Genomic DNA, 24,480 nt, shown 5'->3' with positions numbered 1-24,480 from the left:
ATATTAAAAGCCACGGAACACAGGAGAGGTATAAACAGAAGATTGACCAAGAAAAATACATTTATTTATCAAGTCATAAGAACGCAATCATGGTTTTATACTTCTGCCGGAGGTCAAAAGAGATAATCAAATTAATCAATCAATATCAACCAATCAAACCTCCAAATCATGTGACGATTGAGCAGTCTTAGAGTGAGCAGTCTTAGAGTGAGCAGTCTTGACTCGTGACCTGAAGGAACGAGGTGTCAACTCGTCCTAGCTAATGTTCTAGGGTTTGGATCCCATCAGTGAGAGTCTGTGTCTCTATCCATCTATCTTCTCTTGAATCGGCTTCATCTTCTACTCGACCTCTTTCTTCAAGGCAGCGATCCTGACTGTCTCATCCTCTCTCAGGAACTGATGAAGATTCTCAAACTCACCTATTATCTGCTGTTCAGTGTGCTGGGCCTGGCTCTGGAGACAGGGAGATAACTGTTACTGACCTAGTTGCCATAATAAAGCTACATAATTATAAAGTACGTTACATAAGAGCGGCAGGTAGCCTGGTGTTTAGAGCGTTGGGTCAGTAACCGAACGTTTGCTAGATCTGTCGTTCTGCACCTAAACAAGGAAGTTAACCTACTGTTCCTAGGCAGTCATTGTAAATAAGAATTTGCTCTTAACTGACTTGCCTAGTTAAATATGTTTTTTTTTTTACATAGAAAACACTTATCTCACCACTACTATGAGGAATAGTGACCAGGGCTTGGGGTCAGGAAGGGTACCTTAATACGCCCTGCAGTTTCTTCTAAGTCTTGTTGTGCATTAAGACAGGTGCCCAGCTTCCTCCATAGCCTATTCAGGGTAGTCACCAGTTCCTCCTGAAAATATAAATACGTATGTCAGTGGAGAGAGAGACTGTTTAACGTTAACTAGCCACACGGGAACTGACAGTATGAAAAGTAGACTTGTCTATGTTTTGGTACAGACAGTGGATTTATTTATGCTATTGTACCTTGTACTAGGAATGTCAAACATCCAGACTGTTACACAGACCCTATGGACACTCAGGTCTGAAGCGCTAGGTTAAATTGTGCTTAGGAGCATTTTTAAACTCTCATCTTTAGTGATGCACGGGTTGACTCGTAACCCGCAGTCCGCATGGTTAGGGCAGTCGCCAGTTCCTCCTGAAAATGTGTTGATGAAGGGCGGGTTGAATAAAGAGAAAACAAAAAAAATCCATAAATATATAATTAGTGTGCAATTTATATCTATAGGCTAAATAAAAAGTTGTTAATTTATTTATTTTAGTCTCTCTGGTATTAGTGCGTAGCAGCTTTAAGGCCGAGCTGGGTATGCGCGACAAATAGCCTACATGCCTTTCGCCAAATGCTTTTTGGAACGGGCAGAAAAAGTTCACATTGATCCATGGAGGTGAAAAAGGACAATGTCATAGTTTAATTCAACAAGAGAAAGGCTGCGAAATGGAGAGTTGAAAATAAAGAGAAGGGAGGGACAGAAAATTAATGTTTGGTAAATATTTGTTGAAGTGGTAAAAGACGATGATAGCAGTGCCGGATGTGTCATGTGTGATGATTGTGAGGCGCTATACAAATTCGACAGTCACAACCCGAGACTTCAAATAGGCCTATGGCACGTCAAGGGAACTTTTCAAATGGTTTAAATGGAACCTGAAATCTGGACACTGACTGTGGGTCTATAACCTCTCACATTGCCTTAACATTAACTTCTGCTGAATTAAGCATTTTGTCAGTAAAATTATACACCAAATTTTGGCTTTTTATTTTATTTGGAAACAGGAGTGGAGATATTATTTATTAATCTCGGCATCTTGAGAGAATCCAGCGCAGTTAGATACTATCTGTAGAGGTGCTATCTTTGTCAGCATCATAAAAGCTGATAGTATTTCAACCACATAAAATATGCATCCATGCCAAACAGAAATCAGAAACATGTTGGGTCGTTTTCACAGTTTTATATTTCATTATGAGGTAAAAACGTCTGAATGCGCACCAAAACGTGCTATGATTAATTGATTTAGATTATAGTGAAATCGTGAAAATATGTTTGTCCTGGCTACTTGTACTCTTGAGTAGATTCCTCAATGGGGTAGCAGTCGTGTTTTTGGTGGTCTGACAAACAACACATACAGTGCATTCGCGAAGTATTCTGACCCCTTGACCTTTTCCGTATTCTAAAATGTATTAAATAAAACATCTTCCTCATCAATCTACACACAATACCCCATAATGACATAGTGAAAACAGGTTTTTAGAATTTTTTGCAAATGTATTAAAAATAAAAAAACAGAAATACCTTATTTACATAAGTATTCGGACCTTTTGCCATGAGACTCGAAATTGAGCTCAGGAGCATCCTGTTTCCATTGATCATCCTTGAGATGTTTCTACAACTTGATTGGAGTCCACCTGTGGTAAATTCAATTATTTGGACATGATTTGGAAAGGCACACAACAGTCTATATAAGGTCCCACAGTTGGCATTGCATGTGTAACAGTACTCTTCTTGCGTTGTGTACAATCAATCCTCGACACGAACTCCAAAGTGTAGCACCAGTCATGGAGATTTATTCTGATAGGAACAGCACAAAATTGCACGTCATGCAATGCACGGCTCACCATCCAACTCTGCACTCACGCACGCTGGTTTGGTGCTTGTTCACTGGGCCATGTAGTTACCAAAATAATACAATTACAATATACAATATAATATCTTTAACAATGTACCTGATAGGAACAGCACAAAATTGCACGTCATGCAATGCACGGCTCACCATCCAACTCTGCACTCACGCACTGTACAAAATATATGAACCCCCCCCACCAGACACAGTAAGTTGCTAGCTAGTACTGGCGGGAATTCTTTACAACCAAAATGCACAACCAATATTCTCCAAAAAACACTGCATCTTATGTGTGATGTTCGAATAACATTTACAAACACATTTATATAAATTGTACACTTAAATCATCACTTGGGAGTATAAAAATCACTTTTGATGTACAGTGCTTTGCAACCAACAACTTACCGCTGGTTTGGTGCTTGTTCACTGGGACGATTCTAACTGAAACATCCTCCCTCGTAAGCAAGCTACGCAAACCAGCCAATAAGATGCCATGTTGAGTAGGTGACGGCAAGACAAAACTAAAACCAAAAACCCATTGGCTTAACAATAAAGTGGCAAGGGGAATCACCAATATAACCCTGTTACACTCCCCCCTACTGAATTCCACTTGCAAAGAAAAATAATAAAAATACAAAACGGCACTGTGCAAACATACCAGATACAGAGACACTCAACATATGTACAAAATAATGTAGAGAAAAAAATTTGATATATTTTTAGACTACCTAATAGAGAAACTAAAAGGTAAAGCTGTGTATATCAAGGATGCAGACCCTGCTTTAATCAGTCACTAAATATTCCAGTCATTAGACTATTCTCCTTGAGAATTAGAGTGAAAAGCGGTTGATCAATCCCCTTAGCCCTCATAGGTAAACATGCCTGTTACATGTTAAGTACACTCAGTGACTTTAAAACATCCAAGTAATAAAATAAACTACCATAAGAGAGTTGATCATATCCGTCACATTACCATCCTGCAACCTCTAATCATGGTCACAATGATGTAAAAGCAAAACAAATAAAAGATGTCAATACCATTGACCCTCTATTCACATATTGAACCTTCAAGAGCTAACTGTCTGCTGATTCATAATCTCAATCAGTCTTGACACTGGTTTAAATAGTCTTCCTGCCCTTGACCTAATACGACCCCGACTACCTTCAACTGAATAAGGGGTAACAGTGTTGTGTACTGTTGCAACAGTGGGTCTGTCAACACAGTCCGTCTGTAACTGATCAGTTAAGGAATTGTCCGAGTTTGGTAGGTCAGTACGGATATCATAAGAAGACTGGTCAATTAGCTCACTCACTACACTGTTACGGTCTCGGTCAGATTCTTGAAGACTCTCTGATCGAGGCAGACCTTCCAGCTGCAGTATATCTTCCACAGAATCCAAAGGTGGAATATCCCGAGCATCCAAGGATCGCACATCACCCTCCAGGCTTGTGTCACCTGTTCCTTCAGAAGGCAATTCTGACACCCACACTCTTGTTCTGTACTCAGCATCATCATCCACTGCAGTGTCCATGGCAGCTGAGACCACAAGGCTGTCATTCATGCCCTCAGACTCTGTTAATCCAGACATGTCTGTTCCCTCATCAACAGCAGCATAGGGAAGAGGAAGGAAGTTGACTGGCATTATCAGGTTGCGATGTACCGTCTTCTCCCGTCCAGTGGAGCTGTTCTGAATCTTAAAAGTGTGACTGTCAGCATTCAATCCAGTGACAAGGTAGACAGTATCCTCCCAACGGTCAGCGAGCTTCCGCTTTCCCCGCTCCCCCTTGTTAGCCAGTAACACTCGATCCCCAATCTCCACTGGTGCTCCTCTGACTCTTCTGTCATAAAGGTCAGCATGCCTCTTCAACTGCTTTGCTGCAGATGCCTGTGCTGTATTCATGGCTTCTTTCAGATCTCTCCTCAAAGACTGAACAAACTGGTCATAGTCGACAACTTCTGGGTTCTCTATGACAGAGCCAAAGACTATGTCAACAGGCAGTCTTGGCGTCCTCCCAAACATTAGCAGGAAAGGGGCAAAGCCTGTGGTCTCGTGGATTGTACAATTGTACGCAAATGTGAGGGACTTCAGCGCCTGAGGCCATCTGTGCTTTGCTCTCGTTGGCAGGGCCCGGATCATGTTTCCCAACGTCCTATTCATCCTTTCGCAGGACCCGTTCCCCATCGGATGGTACGGCGTGGTGTGAGACTTCTGAACCCCTGCAACACTCAACAGTTCGGCTATTAAAGCGCTCTCGAAGTTGGCTCCCTGGTCTGAGTGTATACGGCGAGGCATCCCGTAGACACAGAAATAGTTGTTCCACAACTGATGAGCTACTGACTTAGCAGACTGGTTCGGACACAAGAAGGCATGAGCCAATTTGGTAAAGTGGTCAGTAACAACGAGCACATCCAAGGACTTGTTTGAAGAATCTTCTGCAGACCAGAAGTCTATGCACACTAGTTCAAGAGGCTCAGTTGTTATTATGCTCTCAAGAGGAGCTCTCGCTTCCGGATCAGGAGTCTTGCTCACGACGCATCTCCTGCAGCACTTCACATATGCCTTTACCTCCCTCTCCAGGCCATGCCAGAAGAACCTCTGTCTTGTCAGGTAGACTGTTCTCTGTTGGCCCTGGTGACCAGCTTCATCATGGACACCCTTCAACACCATTGCTTTCATGGAGGCTGGAACCACATACAAATACGTTTTCCTCTTTGTAACCACATTCTTTGAAACACGATACAGTACACCCATCTTCATGGTCAACTTGTCCCAACTTCTGAGAAGACACAAAACCTCAACACTCTCATGGGCACGCTCTCTCCGGGATGGTCTTCTCCCCCTCTCCACAAAGAAGATCACTCTGCTGATCACATTGTCATCACGCTGCTTACTCATCAGAAGGTTGTGTGGCAGAACATCGACATCGGTCTGCTCTGATGGCATAACAGCTTGTGGAAGCTGTGGCAACAGCAGTGCATGTGAGCCCACTTCACCCCCCCAGCACCTGTGTGAGTGAAGAACAGCTGCAACTTCATGTCTTGATAAAGCACCAGATGGGGGGTCAACAGTAGCCTGGCAGCTAATGACCACTTCGTTGGAGTCAGAGGCTTTGTCAAAGGGGTGGCTGGACCAGCGAAACACATCTTGCACTCTGTCTGTGCGCACAGCGTCGGCTTCAGCTAGTAAGGTCTCGTACGGAACCCTTGTCAGGCGATGGAGTGCACTGGGTCGTACGAAGGGCTCTCTGCTCAAAGCATCTGCAACAACATTTATTTTTCCAGGGATGTACTTGATGTCAAACTCGTACGGTGCCAGCTTGGCGACCCATCTCTGTTCACAAGCATCAAGCTTTGCTTTGGTCAGAATGTATGTCAAGGGATTATTATCCGTCCATACCGTGAAGTGCTGCCCCCGTAGCCAGTGGTGGAACTTGTCACAGATAGCCCATTTCATGGCAAAGAACTCGAGCCTGTGCGCAGGATACCTCGACTGCGCATAACTGAGGGACTTGCTCGCGAAGGCTATAGGTCTCGCTGTAGCTCCCTGTTCCTGCACCTGGGACAGCACAGCACCTAAGCCATTGCTGGACGCATCCACCGAGAGTAGAAAGGGTTTTTCGAAGTCGGGGTGGGCCAACAAAACCTGGTCCAGTAAGGCTTGCTTTAGCTGGAATAAGGCCTGTCTGCATTCTGTTGTCCAGTCGGCAGCCGTCAACTTCCTGACAGGTGAGCGTTGCTTCTTCTTCCAGCGTGGAGCCTTGTGTCCAGTAGTCAATCCAAAGAGAGGCTTTGCAATGGTCGAGCAACCTTCAATGAACTGTTGATAATACACCACCATCCCAAGGAATGACCTCAACTTCTTCTGAGATGGAATGTCAGTGCCATCTTCCATCAGATCAGCTTCTGTTACTCCTGTAATGGCCCTCACCTTCTCAGGGTCTGTAGCTACACCATCCGCACTAATGATATGCCCCAGAAACTTCACAGACCTCTGCAGAAAGTTACACTTTTTTGGCGCCAACTTCAGGTTGTGAGCCTTGAGACGCTCAAAAACCATTTCCAGGCGCTGTATAGCCAGATCTTCAGTGGGCGCATAGACCAAGACATCGTCAAGGTAACACAGCAGGCTAAGAAAGTTCTGATCCCCAAAGATGTTTAGCATCATCCTCATAAAGGTTGCAGGACTATTACATAACCCCTGTGGCATACGATTGTATTCGTACAATCCAAATGGCGACGTAAAAGCTGTGAATCTCCGGTCATCCTCATGCACTTCCACATTGTAGTAGCCAGAGGTAAGGTCCATTGTCGAGAAAAAGGCATTTCCACCTAAAGCAGCCAGTGCGTCAGCCTGGTGAGGGAGTGGGTGGGCGTCTTTGATGGTGCGAGCATTGAGCAAACGAAAATCAGTACAGAGTCTCAGGTCTCCAGACTTCTTCCATACAAGGACAAGGGGAGAGGCGAACTCACTACTAGACTTCCTTATGATTTCACGTTCTTCCATCTCATTCAATGCTTGCTTGAGCTTCTCATAATGATTTGGTGAAAGGCGTCGGTAGGGCATCCGAAAGGGTTTCTCATCACTCAGGTGAATGCGGTGAAGACATCCGGAAGCTTTTCCACAATCCAACTTGTGCCTGGAAAAAATAGACTGGTACTCAGCTATGAGTTGGATGAGTTTCTTCTTACCAGCAGGAGACGCTTGACAGGAGTTGACATCAATATCAGTCAAACCTAAGTCACGTAAGACCTCAGGATCGCTTGAACTGTCAGGTCCGTCAGTATCGTGAAGTTGGCTGTAACCGTCATCAGTCAGTGTCAAGTCATCTTGGCAGTCAGTGAGTATATCAGCCGTTCTCTGCACTTGCTGCTGCAAAGCTGCTGATGAATCATCATTCACACACGAACAGTCAAAGTCCTCTAGAGCCATGCAAGGAAAGACATCGGCTAGAGTGGCGTTTCGTCTCAAAGTCACTGTCTTCTGAGAAGGGTTTATCACTCTAACAGGGAGCCACCCATCCCCCCGCAATAGAGCTACTGTCCTCCCTACCAGTATTGACCTTGGTGTTGACCTTGAACTGCTGGGCTCAATGAGAACAGCACTGCCCGCTGATAGATTCTGAGTGTTTCGTAGTCTGCCCCAGACTAAGTGCTCCTGCATAGGCTCTAGAGTCACAGCCCCATTTAGTCTCACAGTTCCAACTTTGTCAGGTACTTCACCGTCTCTCCATCTCTCCACATTAGCCATCATATTGATTAGCTTGCTCTCCTCACCCCCGTCACACACAGGAGTATAAACCCTCTTCCAGAGATCTCCATCCGTCTTCAGGTGGCGAATCAAGTGCTTTAGGAGATTGCTGCCCAAGATGAGGTCATCACTCTGGCCTTCAACCACCAGTGTAGGCACGGCAACTCTACATCCGTACACCTCCATCTCCAGCTCACATACTCCCAAAGGCCTCGTCTTCAACCCACCACAACCAACCAAGACTACCTCTGTAGGACTCAATGATGGACTTTTCAACACTCCTGCACGCAACAGTTCAGGTAAGACCCTAGAGTTCAAGGTACAAGCCATGGATCCACTGTCAAGCATAGCTCTCACTTCCACTTCTCCTCCTATTAACACCTTGGCATAAAATAAATCATCATGTGCAGAAAGCCTCTGTGTGTTCTGCATTATGATACTCTTCTCAGTCTCCATTTCGTCACAAACACTTTTATATACAGACTCCAAATCAACAGCTCTCACCGATGGGGACTCTACAAAAGGCCCAACACTCTCCCCTTCTACATGCAGGCCTACTAGTTTTCCGGGAGCTGAGCAGTGGTTACTGTAGGGACTCCACCAGCTGTGCTCAGAGCTGCGGCCTTGGGGCACTGAGAGCGTGCGTGGCCAGCTACATGACAAAGAAAGCAGAGGTGATTGGCCCTGCAGTGAAAGTAAGTATCATGTCCAGCATCCCCGCACACGTTACATGGCCCATTAGACTTCACTTTGCTCCTATTCCTTATTTGGAACCTATGGTCAGACTGTTGTGGTCTCTGCTCCAGCACACGCTCCAGCATTGCAAGGATACGTTCCATCGGCTCAGCTGAGCCCTGAATAGTCTGGGCTGGGTAAGGCAACGTATTGGGTACTTCCATGATGGGCCTCACAGCAGGCATGGTGATCGGCATGACAGCACCAACTTCCTGCTTCATTGTTGTGATGGCTGGGGTCACCTTAGATAAGTGAGAGTACCTCTGCTCCCTCCTGTATTCATCCAGCCTCTCATGAACATCTGCAGCAGTCCACTGCTGTAATGGCTTGCACTTAAAGATAAGGGACAGTTCAGCGTTAGGGCAGTGTCTGATGAACATGACTGTGAGCTCACGAGATGGGTCTTCAACACTTTTTTTCTGTCTCTTTAGACAATCTTCAGCAACCTCCATAGCCCTGTTCAGTCTGAGCCAATATTCAAATGGTTGTTCATCAGTCAGAGGTAATGTGGCATAAAAGTCAGCGAGGGGCATGCTTGAAAAAGCAGTGTCACTAAAATGTTGTTTCAGTATGTCAAAGATGGGGCTCGGGCCTTTAGATAAATCAACGGAGGGATTGCTGCGTATGCCCACTTTAACAACATCGCGGGCCCTTCCCATAAGCCTACCCATAACCTCAACAGCTTGGTCCATCACAGATACGCCCCTCTTACGCATGTAAACCATGACCATATCCTCCCACTCATGCACTGTGCACTTTTCAGAGCCATCCCCCCGAAAGTACACCGGTTCCCTGATATCAGACTTCAATACCAGGTTCAGGCCCGACACATCCAAACCCCTAGAGCTGCATGCATTCCCCATAACATTGTCCCCAACATGTCCAACAATTGCCTTTGACTCCAAACAGGAGGCAATGTTCTCCCCAATGGAATGACCAATCTGCTGTACTATGTCTGCTATGAAATCCATGGAGACCTCCCCACTCCCTGTATTTGGCAAAACTCTGTCATACACATCCTTGGGCGTTTCCATGGGTACACTATCATCAAAACTCCCAAAACCCTCCAGTTTAGGCATAGGTGTAGAAGCAACTGGAATTTTGCCTGAACCCCTACCAACAGATGGTGACAGATTAAATGACAAGAAACCCCTACCTCTCCCAACACCTTCCATTTTAACAATGGGAAATCAACACACTAATAAAAATGTAACTAGCAAAAAAAATGCATATATATATTTCTTTCTTTAACCTCACGTCAAAATCTAACCTATATCTAGTACACAGGTAAAACTCACCCTACTTATATCAGATATACATTTGAATTGCAAATAAACAAGTAACACAAAAGTTATATAGTTTATCTGTGAAGTGTCTCAGCCAGAGAAATCATCAATTTCGATAATAAAACGTTGGTGGCGCCCTCTTGTGGCGAAATGCGATATCGCACTATACTGCACCAGCAACGTCTTATCTGGTTCTTCAACGGCAACCACGGCGAAGTTCTGAGATGGAAATCCAGCGAAGGATGATCCGATCCAGAAGAACGGTCACGGCACCACTGTAACAGTACTCTTCTTGCGTTGTGTACAATCAATCCTCGACACGAACTCCAAAGTGTAGCACCAGTCATGGAGATTTATTCTGATAGGAACAGCACAAAATTGCACGTCATGCAATGCACGGCTCACCATCCAACTCTGCACTCACGCACGCTGGTTTGGTGCTTGTTCACTGGGCCATGTAGTTACCAAAATAATACAATTACAATATACAATATAATATCTTTAACAATGTACCTGATAGGAACAGCACAAAATTGCACGTCATGCAATGCACGGCTCACCATCCAACTCTGCACTCACGCACTGTACAAAATATATGAACCCCCCCCACCAGACACAGTAAGTTGCTAGCTAGTACTGGCGGGAATTCTTTACAACCAAAATGCACAACCAATATTCTCCAAAAAACACTGCATCTTATGTGTGATGTTCGAATAACATTTACAAACACATTTATATAAATTGTACACTTAAATCATCACTTGGGAGTATAAAAATCACTTTTGATGTACAGTGCTTTGCAACCAACAACTTACCGCTGGTTTGGTGCTTGTTCACTGGGACGATTCTAACTGAAACATCCTCCCTCGTAAGCAAGCTACGCAAACCAGCCAATAAGATGCCATGTTGAGTAGGTGACGGCAAGACAAAACTAAAACCAAAAACCCATTGGCTTAACAATAAAGTGGCAAGGGGAATCACCAATATAACCCTGTTACACATGTAAGAGCAAAAACTAAGCAATGAGGTAGAAGGAATTGTCCTTAGAGTTCCAAGATAGGATTGTGTCGAGGCACAGATCTGGAGAAGGGTACCAAACAATGTCTGCAGCATTGAAGGTCCCCAAGAACACAGTGGCCCCCATCATTCTTAAATGGAAGAAGTTTGGAACCACCAAGACTCTTCCTAGAGCTGGCCGCCCGGCCAACCTGAGCAATCGGGGGAGAAGGGCCTTGGTCAGGGAGGTGATCTAGAACCCCATGATCAAACCCTAGAGCAGGAACTGGGATGAGTTGACATCTCGTTCCTTCAAGTCAAGACTCAAGACTTCTCTTTCCAAGTTCAAATGATCCTGTGGGTTTGATTGATTGACTGGCAGGTAGGTATTGATTGATTTTGATTCTCTCATTTGACCTGCAGAAATGTAAAGCCACAGCGAATACAAGGTAAGTGAACCATCTCTCTCTCTCCCCCTTTATTTCAATCTCTCCTCTGTTGTTCTGAACCCAGGCCCAAAGCAGCCCTGACTCCTGAATGTTCCTCCAGAGACCGACGCGTTGCTGTACCTGAACAAAACCGGGTCTCGGGATGGCTGGTCGACGTGGCCAAACCCCTGGGAAACCTGCACTTCAGAGTGTGGGAGAAGATGAAGGATATTCTGACCTATAGTGAGTATCAATGTGTGATTATACTGTGCAATATGTAGGTTTACAATTTCAGTGAGATAAAGGAAACTACTGTATCAGAATCAAAGGTTGTACTTCAGAATGTCTCTTTCTCCTCCGCTCCTGTGGTTCTGGACCTCAACACTGCCCAATCAGATTGTGTCGTGTCTGATGACTTGACAAGTGTGGAAAATTCCTGAAAACATTGTGGAACCTCAAGAGTCCTGACAACAGAAATAGGTTTCTTCCCATCAGCTGCGTCCTGGGCTCAGAGGCATATCACTCAGTGGAACACTGTTGGGACGTGGACGTTGGGGACAACGGACACTGGAGGCTGGGTGTGGGCCGAAGGAGCCGAGAGGGGGGGAGGGGCCCAAACTTCACCTGGTCAAACTGCAGTCTGTTGCACAAGGATGGGATCTACAGATCTCTTCTGTAGTACAGGGTATTGGTCAAAAAGATGGTTCACTAAAGTGCAGGAGACAGACCTCGGAGGATCAGGGTGGTTGTGGACATGGACAGAGGATGTGTGGAATTCTATGAACCCCCATCAACAATACATCAGTATACGGACTTCATTACAACTTTGTTAACAAGAGAGTTTTTCCATTTGTTGTCCACGGACAGTCTCCTTTGAGTATCGTACCAGTCCAACCCACGGTCTCAGTACCACCAGTAAACTACTGATTGCTGTGGCTGACAGTATGTCACCGTCAGAGGGTTGACATGTAGCTGCCGTGGGGTTTATTCACTAGAAACCCAACAGAACCAAACAGAAGAATACGGAACGGGTGGGACTTACCTGAATTTGTCCAATAGAAACTCTTGTTTTCATTGCTAAATGTTTTGCTCAGTGTACACTAATCAATACACTCCTGTCTGAACAACGGGAGTGTGGTGCAAGGGTTGTCCAAAAACGTATTAGATTACTTTGGAATGTTGTTGATGCTCAGTTCATGTTAGCAATCAACTAAATATAACTTGAAGCAATCCTACATCTTTACAGACTAGGTCGTTTCTTTATGTAGCTCTGATATATATACAATGTTACGTTGAAGCAATAAGGCCCGAGGGGCTGTGGTATATGGTCAATATACCACGGCTAAGGGCTGTTCTTTCGCACGACGCAGCGCGGAGTGCCTGGACACAGACCTTAGCCGTGGGATATTGGCCATATACCACAAACCCCTGAGGTGCCTTATTGCTATTATAAACTGGTTACTAAAGTAATTAGAGCAGTAAAAACACATGTTTTGTCATACCCATGGTATACGGTCTCATATACCACGGCTGTCAGCCAATCAGCATTCAGGGCTGGAACCACCCAGTTTATAATTGTTGCTAGATTTTGAGGAGTTTTTAGTTGACCAAAATTGCTTCTACTTTGTTGTCTACTCTGTTTAAATCAGGTGTAAAGCTGTTTGTTAATAAAACATGTCTTGATACATCTTCTGGGAAGGTTTCCATGTCTTATGTATATCAGTGTTTCCTAACCAGCGGTACCAGAACCCCCGGGGGGTAATTGGCCTATCCACAGGGGGTACTTGACTGAGGCCATAGGCTTACTAGTAATGGGCATGAGGGGGTACTCTGGGCAGAGCAAAATGTACTTGGTGGTACAGTAACCAAAAGGTTGGGAACCACCGATGTACATCGTGAAAATGCTTGGTTGAAAATACTGCCATTTTACCCTCTCTTGATGTTTACAACTACTACTATCAAAGATTGAGTATACTCTGCTGTCGCCTATTGGCAGGAAAGGGAATCGCATATTTAAGCCGTGTGAAACATTCGGCTACTCAGTGCTTCCAGTCAGAGCGTTTGTTTTGAAATGGGGAAGTCAAGTTTTGTAACAATCGAATAGGAGGAAGGAAAACAGCAACTTCACATTACAGTTGGTCGAATAACCAGATTTTTTTCAAATATATAAGAATGCAACTAGCTAGTTAAGCAACTAGTTAGTTAGGTAGCGGTCGAAATTTAAGCAATTGTTGCCTGGAGGAAAATGGGGCAGGGTCATGCTTTTTCAATTTCAGTCAGTGGGAGGGTTTAGTATTTTTTTTGTATTTAGTCCAGGGGAGGGTCATGTAATTTGTAATCGATTTATCTGTCAATATATGTCAGCATTTTGGAATAGCCGAATTCAAACGTACATGTGTAACTTTGGTGTACAACCCTGCTCTCTCTCTCGTTCTCCTCGCTGAGCTCGGCTGGGTGGGCTCTTAGCTTTCCATTGGCTTATCGATCAGACCCTCTCTGTGATTGGTGTATCAGAACGTGGGCATGTAGAGTATCTGGTGAATCAAATGGTGCTTGTAGTGATGACGTAGGGAGCTAGCGCACAATATGAACAACGGTAGAAATGCTGCATTCAAAACACCTGGGAACTCAGAAATCTCAGACTTCGGTGCATTCAAGACAACCCGGGAAAGGGGGGGCGAGCTCCGACTGTGGAAAATAGTTTTGAAAGGTCATACAACTCCGAATTCAAAGTCGGTAACTCAGGCATCTTGCTAGAGCTCCGACTTTCCGATCTGAAGATCACTGACATTATTTGTCCTCTTTTTGTGTGTGTGTGTTGAGTTCCCAGTTGTCTTGAAAGCGCCAAAAAACTCTGGTTTATCACAACAAGCATGGCGTTGCACAATTATGGAAGGACCACAGCTCGTGAAACATGTATCTTCACTACAATTTACAGGTTTCTTTGCGGTCTCTGTCCGCTGAAGAGAGTCTAGAAAAGTTTAATAACATTTTGGAGTTGAATGGAGATGTGGAAAATGTGAAGGGATTTTTTCCTCAATGTGGAAAAACGTGAAGGGATAAAATCAGGTGTTGGAGGAGTTGCTACTGAGTTTTTCAAGCGATATGTTTATCCTAGGCTGCCTGTCATTGCATCTGATTTTGTTTTTTATTAAAAGCATTAGTCTTACATTCTATAGTCAACTTACACACAACACTGACATGCACTACCCCACCAGCTATGTGTGACGTTATAAATGTATGTAGATCTATCCTTAATGAGAATGTTTTGTTGTTGACCAAAATGGTTCCTACTGTAGCCTACTACTAGGTTCTGCTAATCAATTGTTAGGCTATTTGTTAATAAAACATGCATTGCTCTTCTGTTAAGGGTTTTACGTTTTGAAAAATACTTCCTCTTTACCGGACTTGTTTTAAAAAAAATGTTTTCAACTACCGCTACCAAATATTTTAGAGTATACTTGACTTTGTGGCTGTGTTATCTAGTGGGAACCGGCTAGTGCTTCCGGTATGAGGGAGAGTTTAATGAAATATTTAGCTGGCTAATTCCCTTCCGTACCAATAGGTGGCAGTAATTGAACGAGTCAACTCTTCAAAAGACAGGCAACTAGTTTCTAAACGGCGTGTGAGATAGATTTCCCTCCACACAGCAACAATGGCAGCCTCCAATACCAATGTGATACGGGTGCGATTGTATTTTGATTACCCGCCGCCCTCGGTATCCGACTGTCGCATGTGCTGGGTGCTCGTCGATCTGAACAAATGCCGGGTGGTAGCAGACATAGCCAGTGTAATTAGGGAAAAGTTCGACTTCAGTCGCAGGAGCATTTTGAGTCTGTTCATTGAAGACTGCTACCTGCCGCACACAGAGAGCATCTACGTAGTCCGAGACAACGACAGCATCAGGTGCGTCACACACACACGCCTAGCCAGACATGTTTTTATCCAGTCTGATCCACGCTTAGCTCTAGACCTGCGCTAGCGCCTTGGACTAGAGCTAATGGCGCTGTAACTTTAATTAGGATTTCAGTCAGTGATCTAACCCACGTGGTTGGCTCATTCTATTTATTTGGGTTGGTTATACAGCCTAGCTAGCTAGCTACACGGGCTTGCAACAAAACAATAGAAGGATTACACTCCAAGCCTGGTCTTAGCCTAGGCCAATATGTTTTCACACACACCACCCCTAGTACTTTGAGAATATCTACCGTTCCAACCCTCCGTGTTGTGTTGATTGACAGAGTGAAGGTGGACACCCTAACCCGTTCGAATGGAAGTCAGTCGAACACATCTGTTGTGAACTCCAAGAAGAAGAGGAGGAGAGATGCCGAGGAGGAGCCCACACAGAACCGAGTGAGTGAAGAGTGGAAGAAGAAGAAGAAGAGAAAGAAAGAGGAGAGTCAGGAGGCCGATTCCAACCAGGCTGCGGTTGAAGAGAGGAGGAAAGAAGACCAGAAGAAACAGAAGAAGAATGATAAGAAGGTGGCGACCAAAACCACTGCCTCGTCCACAGGACCCCCTCCCACCGTAGTCAAAGCGGACAAAAACACCAAGAAGGCTCCGGCGGCCACAGCAGTATCTGTTAACGGTAAAGCCACAGCAAAGACCCCGACTGGGGAAACGGACGACTCTTCTGATTCCAGTGAAAGCAGTAGTGAGGAGGAGGCCCCCAGTAAAACCCTCATGCAGAAACTACCCCCCAAATCCCACTCTGCTAGCTCTACACCCCCTGTCACATCTAAAGCCCCCCCTGTAGTTAAACCCCCAGCCCCCATTAAGAAACCACGCCCACCTCCCTCGTCATCCGATTCGGACTCCTCAGACTCATCGGGTGACGATGCATCTAGCAAAGCCACCACAGGCAAACCTCCCGTTAAAAACCAAACTCCTCTATCCAAGCCTGCTGCCACTCCTCCTACCACCATACCCACAGGCTCCGGAGCTGGTCCTAGGAACAAAACCACCCCCTCCAAGCCCAGACCCAGCCTCCCTTCCTCAGGTCCCAGGACCTCTGTATCCCCTGGCCAGAGAGCTAATGCTCCAGGGCCAGGCTCTACCCCAGCAGGGCAAAAGGCCCACAGGAGGCCTGAGAGCCCAGGCTCTAGTAGTAGTAGCAGTGAGGAGGAGATCCAGCTGGTTATCAAACAACCGGGGATGGGGGTGGGGATGGGGATAGTCCCTGCTATGGCAGCAGAACCCACCTGGAGAGGCCGAGGCAGGGGGAGCCCTAGGGATGTGGAGAGAGGAGGGGGTAGAGGGGATGGAGGCCAGGGTTGGGGTGGTGGAGGTAGAGGGGAGTGGGACAGGGGTCCTCGTGGTGGGGGTAGAGGTGGGGAGTGGGACAGGGGTCCTCGTGGTGGGGGTAGAGGTGGGGAGTGGGACAGGGGTCCTCGTGGTGGGGGTAGAGGTAGGGAGTGGGACAGGGGTCCTCGTGGTGGGGGTAGAGGTGGGAGAGGGGAAGATAGCGGGGCAGGGGGAGGAGATAATACAGGGTTTTATTTCAACTATGAAGGTGGACAGCGACAGCAGACCCATCAGCAGCCCCCGTCGTACCAGAACGACTCCCTGATTAACAGCTCTGTGGTGTTCCAGGTAAGTCAACTGACTGCTACACGGTATCCCAGGGTTGGTCAAGTCATTTAGATTGCTTTTTTAAAATCTCATTGAAAAGCACACAACTGGAATTGGAATTTCAGTTTACTTCCTGAATTGAAATGGATTTGACACCAACCCTGTGGCATTCTGTAACCTACTTCTGTTGCTGCTGCAACAAAGATGTGGGAGGTATGACATTTATAGGTGTGTGTGTGTGTGTGTGTGTGTGTGTGTGTGTGTGTGTGTGTGTGTGTGTGTGTGTGTGTGTGTGTGTGTGTGTGTGTGTGTGTGTGTGTGTGTGTGTGTGTGTTGTAGAACCCATCAGAGAGTGTCCCCAAGAGGGACTACAGTGAGATGCCCCTCCTAGCTGCTCCCCCTCAGGACGGACAGAAGATCGCCTTCAAGGTAACCCACCGCTTATAGACCTTCCAGGTAACCCACCGCTTATAGACCTTCCAGGTAACCCACCGCTTATAGACCTTCCAGGTAACCCACCGCTTATAGACCTTCCAGGTAACCCACCACTTATAGACCTTCCAGGTAACCCACCACTTATAGACCTTCCAGGTAACCCACCGCTTATAGACCTTCCAGGTAACCCACCGCTTATAGACCTTCCAGGTAACCCACCACTTATAGACCTTCCAGGTAACCCACCACTTATAGACCTTCCAGGTAACCCACCGCTTATAGACCTTCCAGGTAACCCACCACTTATAGACCTTCCAGGTAACCCACCTCTTATAGACCTTCCAGGTAACCCACCTCTTATAGACCTTCCAGGTAACCCACCGCTTATAGACTGACCTTCCAGGTAACCCACCTCTTATAGACCTTCCAGGTAACCCACCGCTTATAGACCTTCCAGGTAACCCACCTCTTATAGACCTTCCAGGTAACCCACCTCTTATAGACCTTCCAGGTAACCCACCGCTTATAGACTGACCTTCCAGGTAACCCACCTCTTATAGACCTTCCAGGTAACCCACCACTTATAGACCTTCCAGGTAACCCACCTCTTATAGACCTTCCAGGTAACCCACCGCTTATAGACCTTCCAGGTAACCCACCGCTTATAGACCTTCCAGGTAACCCACCTCTTATAGACCTTCCAGGTAACCCACCACTTATAGACCTTCCAGGTAACCCACCGCTTATAGACCTTCCAGGTAACCCACCTCTTATAGACCTTCCAGGTAACCCACCGCTTATAGACCTTCCAGGTAACCCACCACTTATAGACCTTCCAGGTAACCCACCTCTTATAGACCTTCCAGGTAACCCACCACTTATAGACCTTCCAGGTAACCCACCTCTTATAGACCTGCTGGTGGAACAGTTCCGTACTCACAGCTCCGTCTGATACACTGGGTTCAAATAGAAGCAATGCGTTTACCTTCACTCATTTCATCTTTATTTAGCCAGGCTGGTCCACTCAGTAACACCTGCCACTGTTTCCCAGTGGTTCAAATGGAAGGACCTTTTGTGTACTAGTAGAAAGAAGACCATAGTTGGTGTGTAGAGTCCCTCCATTCAGACACTGGAGTTTTTCCTGCTCAGGTCATGTGGTCAGGAAACTCCTAGCTGTATGAATTCAGTAGAGTCTCAATGGACGAGGAGGGAAAGCAATGTTTTTTTGGGCAGCAGTGGATTCTTCCGTGGTGTCCTCCCATAAACACAGTTCTTGTTTAGTGTTTTACGTATCGTAGACCCGTCAACAGAGATGTTAGCATGTTCCAGAGATTTAGCTGACACTTTAGGATTCTTCTTAACCACATTGAGCATTCTGCACTGTGCTGTTGCAGTCATCTTTGCAGAACGGCCACTCCTAGGGAGAGTAGCAACAGTGCTGAACTTTCTCCTTTTATAGACAATTTGTCTTACCGTGGACTGATGAACATCAAGGCTTTTAGAGATACTTTTGTAGCCCTTTCCAGCTTTATGCAAGTCAACAATTCTTAATCTTAGGTCTTATGAAATCTCTTTTGTTCGAGGCATGGTTCACATCAGGCATTTTTTCTTGTGAATAGCAAACTCAAATTGTGTGTTTGTTTTTTTATAGCAGCTCTAACCAACATCTCCAATCTCGTCTCATTGATTGGACTCCAGGTTAGCGGACCCCAGACTCCAATTAGCTTTTGGAGAGGTCATTAGCCTCGGGGTTCACATACTTTTTCCAACCTACATTGTGAATGTTTAAATAATGTAAATATAGACAAGAAAAGTACAATTTGTGTGTTATTAGTTTAAGCGCACTGTGTTTTGTCTATTGTTGTGACTTAGATGAAGATCAGATCAAATTTTATGACCAATTTATGCAGAAATCCAGGTCATTCCAAAAGGTTCATACTTTTTCTTGCCACTGAAAGTCCCTCCATTTTCAATGCGAATAAAACCTCTTTAATTAAAATAGAACAGTGAGAGATGACTGTAGGTGCTACACACCTCCATGTAACTCATTATCACTCTGTCGTGTGTGTGTGTGTGTGTGTGTGTGTGTGTGTTCACAGCTGCTGGAGCTGACAGAGAACTACACGCCAGAGGTGTCTGAGTATAAAGTAAGTAAAAATAGTTGAAAGACTCACTGTTTCCTCCTCAGTGTCTGGTATAACTAGAGGAGAAAGAGCTGTCTGAACACAGTTAGGAACTGTTTCCTCTCCTCAGTGTCTGGTATAACTTGAGGAGAAAGAGCTGTCTGAACACGGTTAGTAACTGTTTCCTCTCCTCAGTGTCTGGTATAACTTGAGGAGAAAGAGCTGTCTGAACACAGTTAGGAACTGTTTCCTCTCCTCAGTGTCTGGTATAACTTGAGGAGAAAGAGCTGTCTGAACACGGATAGGAACTGTTTCCTCTCCTCAGTGTCTGGTATAACTTGAGGAGAAAGAGCTGTCTGAACACGGATAGGAACTGTTTCCTCTCAGTGTCTGGTATAACTTGAGGAGAAAGAGCTGTCTGAACACAGTTAGTAACTGTTTCCTCTCCTCAGTGTCTGGTATAACTTGAGGAGAAAGAGCTGTCTGAACACGGTTAGGAACTGTTTCCTCCTCAGTGTCTGGTATAACTTGAGGAGAAAGAGCTGTCTGAACACAGTTAGGAACTGTTTCCTCTCCTCAGTGTCTGGTATAACTTGAGAAAGAGCTGTCTGAACACAGATAGGAACTGTTTCCTCTCCTCAGTGTCTGGTATAACTTGAGGAGAAAGAGCTGTCTGAACACGGATAGGAACTGTTTCCTCTCCTCAGTGTCTGGTATAACTAGAGGAGAAAGAGCTGTCTGAACACAGTTAGGAACTGTTTCCTCTCCTCAGTGTCTGGTATAACTAGAGGAGAAAGAGCTGTCTGAACACGGTTAGTAACTGTTTCCTCTCCTCGGTGTCTGGTATAACTAGAGGAGAAAGAGCTGTCTGAACATGGTTAGGAACTGTTTCCTCTCCTCAGTGTCTGGTATAACTTGAGGAGAAAGAGCTGTCTGAACACAGTTAGGAACTGTTTCCTCTCCTCAGTGTCTGGTATAACTTGAGGAGAAAGAGCTGTCTGAACACAGTTAGGAACTGTTTCCTCTCCTCAGTGTCTGGTATAACTTGAGGAGAAAGAGCTGTCTGAACACAGTTAGTAACTGTTTCCTCTCCTCAGTGTCTGGTATAACTTGAGAAAGAGCTGTCTGAACACAGATAGGAACTGTTTCCTCTCCTCAGTGTCTGGTATAACTTGAGGAGAAAGAGCTGTCTGAACACGGATAGGAACTGTTTCCTCTCCTCAGTGTCTGGTATAACTAGAGGAGAAAGAGCTGTCTGAACACAGTTAGGAACTGTTTCCTCTCCTCAGTGTCTGGTATAACTAGAGGAGAAAGAGCTGTCTGAACACGGTTAGTAACTGTTTCCTCTCCTCGGTGTCTGGTATAACTAGAGGAGAAAGAGCTGTCTGAACATGGTTAGGAACTGTTTCCTCTCCTCAGTGTCTGGTATAACTTGAGGAGAAAGAGCTGTCTGAACACAGTTAGGAACTGTTTCCTCTCCTCAGTGTCTGGTATAACTTGAGGAGAAAGAGCTGTCTGAACACAGTTAGGAACTGTTTCCTCTCCTCAGTGTCTGGTATAACTTGAGGAGAAAGAGCTGTCTGAACAGTTAGGAACTGTTTCCTCTCCTCAGTGTCTGGTATAACTTGAGGAGAAAGAGCTGTCTGAACACAGTTAGGAACTGTTGCCTCTCCTCAGTGTCTGGTATAACTTGAGGAGAAAGAGCTGTCTGAACACAGTTAGGAACTGTTTCCTCTCCTCAGTGTCTGGTATAACTTGAGGAGAAAGAGCTGTCTGAACACGGATAGGAACTGTTTCCTCTCCTCAGTGTCTGGTATAACTTGAGGAGAAAGAGCTGTCTGAACACAGTTAGGAACTGTTTCCTCTCCTCAGTGTCTGGTATAACTTGAGGAGAAAGAGCTGTCTGAACACGGATAGGAACTGTTTCCTCTCCTCAGTGTCTGGTATAACTTGAGGAGAAAGAGCTGTCTGAACACGGATAGGAACTGTTTCCTCTCCTCAGTGTCTGGTATAACTTGAGGAGAAAGAGCTGTCTGAACACGGATAGGAACTGTTTCCTCTCAGTGTCTGGTATAACTTGAGGAGAAAGAGCTGTCTGAACACAGGTAGGAACTGTTTCCTCTCCTCAGTGTCTGGTATAACTTGAGGAGAAAGAGCTGTCTGAACACAGTTAGGAACTGTTTCCTCTCCTCAGTGTCTGGTATAACTTGAGGAGAAAGAGCTGTCTGAACACAGTTAGGAACTGTTTCCTCCTCAGTGTCTGGTATAACTTGAGGAGAAAGAGCTGTCTGAACACAGTTAGGAACTGTTTCCTCTCCTCAGTGTCTGGTATAACTTGAGGAGAAAGAGCTGTCTGGACACAGGTAGGAACTGTTTCCTCTAACAGTATGTGGACAGCACTTTTTTTTCTCAAGTTATGTCCTGAACTCGGACTAAATACATGTGGTAAGAAATGTTGATATGCTGCGTATTTAAAAAATGTAAGCTGTTTCATTTGGGTAATGTTCTTTCTCACTGTGTGTGTCTTCCTATTTGTTTATCAGGAGGGGAAAATCATTCATTTTGACCACAGCACCAAACAGATTGAGCTAGAACTGCTCTCTGCTTATCAAGGTAAGGCCAAACAGATGGCTTCTCTCTGCTCATCAAGGTAGGATGAAGATCCATCACTTAACAGTTGAAATGAATGGGGGGGGAAATGAAGGAAATGACTGTTGAATGGCGATTCTCCACCCTTCTCCCAAAGTGTGCACTGGCACAACTTCCTGTCATTGGATCGATGTAATGATTGGCTGGAGTGAGCTTCCATTGTTAAATCCACGATGAGAAGTGTTCCAGTGCACTCTGGGAGAACGGTGGAGAATCGGGACTCAGGCGATGTTTCCCTCAGCCATCTGAAGGCACATGGCACTACCTGTCATTGCTGGACCTTACCAAGATAGACCACCCTAACGTGTCTGTCTGCCCCTCAGCCCCGGTGGAGCCGGGGAAGTTTGACCTGGTGTATCAGAACGCTGACGGATCAGAGAGTGTGGAGTACGCTGTGTCCCGTGGCTCCAGGGTAAGACATAAATACTGTTACTGTACAGCGTTATTTGAGACCCTGTCTACATGCAGTAATCCTGCAGTACAATTGAACTGCAGCACATTCGTCATCATTTAGACTTCATTTCTACAATACTGTATTATCAGATTGTATGTCAGGGTCTGGCGTAACACTCTGGGGGGGTGTATCTTAACCTTTGAATGTTGTTCTGGTTCCATTGACCACCCTCTCTTCACTAAGCAGGCCTCTTCTCACTCTGTACTGTCTGTGTGACACTGTTTGGATGAGCTAACCCCCCTCTCTATTGTCCCTGACTGCATTTTAACCCCATCACCCACATGTTGAGGGAAGCGGTTCATTGTCCAATGAATGTCCCTTATAATCGTTTAGTTGAAAGAGAAAACCATTGGGATACTTTAAACCCGGTATAATGGGGGTTAAATATTTTCCAATAAAACAGCTGTATGTGCAGAATTCGGGAATGTTGTGGTTTTCCGGTTACCATGGGGATGTGTTTGTGATGTCACTCCCATAGAATTGAATAGAATCCTTTTTCAGTGTCTCTCTCTCTCTGCAGGTGACTGAACGTTGGGACTCACTGCTGGAACCCAGGCTAGTTGTTGGGAATTTGAGCTGAGGAACAAGATGGACGTTTTTGGTCGACTTGGCCCAGGCATTTCTAAAACACTGGGCCATTCCCCAAATTATAATAATTCTGCACACAACCCCAATTTAGCCTGGGTTAAAGATGGACCAGCCCAAATCTGGCATTTTCCGGATCTGCCCCATGGCCAGTCCGTTTCTGGTTGGGAGGATGGACTGGGGCTTGTTCTGACACCCCCATAGACGGTTTAGCCTGGACCCAGATGAAGCTGGAGATGTTCCATTGACTATGATTTTGTTTAGTTCAGGAGTAGAGCCTTAATCTGGGTCTGGGAAACCAGCCTTACTGTCAACATGTGGTTGACTCTACAGTCTCTCTGATGAAGAGCTGTATACGGGTAGATATTTTACCTTACCAAACCCCTTATCCCAGCCTTACCCCTTTTTATATTACCCTGCTCCTCCCTACACTGGGGGTTTCAGCCTTAGGGCAGGCTTTTGTTCCAGCCCAGCACAACAACAACAAATCTGGTCAATTCCACTTCAAGTCAACTAATTCAGGATAAAAAATTTTTATGAAGATTTGTTAAATTCAATAGTTTTGAGTTTCAGTTTATTTCCTCAGTAAAACAAGAGTTAAAATGAAATTGACCAGAACCTTGGATTCAGCGAATCAAAGTCTGGATTAAAGCTATTGATTAGTTTTAGTTCTGGGTGTGATGAGCACCATTTTAATGACCCACTCAAACCTTCTAATGTTGTATTGTGGAAGGGAGGGTACAGGGTAGGTTGGGTAAGTACCGTCAAATATGTTATTTCATCTTTGGTCTTGACTTGACACATTGATATAACTGTGAATGTCCCATCTTTACTTTTTTTTAACTTGTTTGTAAGATAATAAAGTTTGATATCCTATGATTGGATATGTGGGGTTTCTTAAACTATGCTATAGTTTCAGTAGTTATTAAGAATAGCATCCACACCAGAGGTCAGGACAATTTAATGGAATGTAAGTAGCTATTCAGGGTAACCATGGAGCTGGGGCTTGTACAAGGAAAATACATACTTTGGCGATTGGGAAAACGTGTGTCATATTTAGTTCTGTTTTTACTTTTAAATATCACCATTTATTTCACGTTGATTTACAGTAATGATTAACTTCCAATTTTCTATTCAATAGTCCTATGGTTGGAAAACAATCAAGGAGCTAGATGGTGTCACAATATCAAATTGTATCTTTCTCAATATCTTAAAATAAAAACACCTGACCTGACACTTTAAAAACACGTTCATGGGCAGATGTTTACGTAAGTCGATTTTTTTCCCCTTCACGATCGTGAATCGTAGCAATTTATCGTCTCTAC

The 24,480-nt window shown here is 45.1% G+C and overlaps 1 protein-coding gene and 1 long non-coding RNA gene across 3 annotated transcripts; one reads left to right on the top strand and one right to left on the bottom strand.

Moving 5' to 3' along the window:
• Positions 1–42: 42 nt before the first annotated feature.
• Positions 43–15,638, bottom strand: LOC139570380 (uncharacterized). 2 transcript variants are annotated; one of them, XR_011674059.1, is made up of 3 exons: positions 15,547–15,638; positions 765–860; positions 43–453 (listed from the first exon to the last, which is right to left on the bottom strand). It is a non-coding gene; the product is annotated as an uncharacterized lncRNA (long non-coding RNA). The 2 variants fall into 2 exon arrangements; XR_011674060.1 differs by lacking the exon at positions 15,547–15,638 and adding an exon at positions 995–1,375 and having other exon boundaries at positions 718–860.
• coil (coilin p80) lies at positions 13,389–24,031 on the top strand. The gene is made up of 7 exons (XM_071392192.1): positions 13,389–15,244; positions 15,580–16,930; positions 17,249–17,338; positions 19,444–19,491; positions 22,011–22,080; positions 22,440–22,528; positions 23,091–24,031. The coding sequence occupies exons 1-7, from the start codon at positions 14,994–14,996 to the stop codon at positions 23,148–23,150; spliced, it is 1,959 nt and encodes a 652-aa protein (XP_071248293.1). The 5' UTR covers positions 13,389–14,993; the 3' UTR covers positions 23,151–24,031.
• Positions 24,032–24,480: the final 449 nt, after the last annotated feature.

Source organism: Salvelinus alpinus, chromosome 1 (genome assembly GCF_045679555.1).
Source record: "Salvelinus alpinus chromosome 1, SLU_Salpinus.1, whole genome shotgun sequence".
Lineage (NCBI taxonomy): Eukaryota > Metazoa > Chordata > Actinopteri > Salmoniformes > Salmonidae > Salvelinus > Salvelinus alpinus.
The sequence above is the reverse complement of the archived record's forward strand: the minus strand, read 5'-3'. Positions and strand labels throughout refer to the sequence as shown.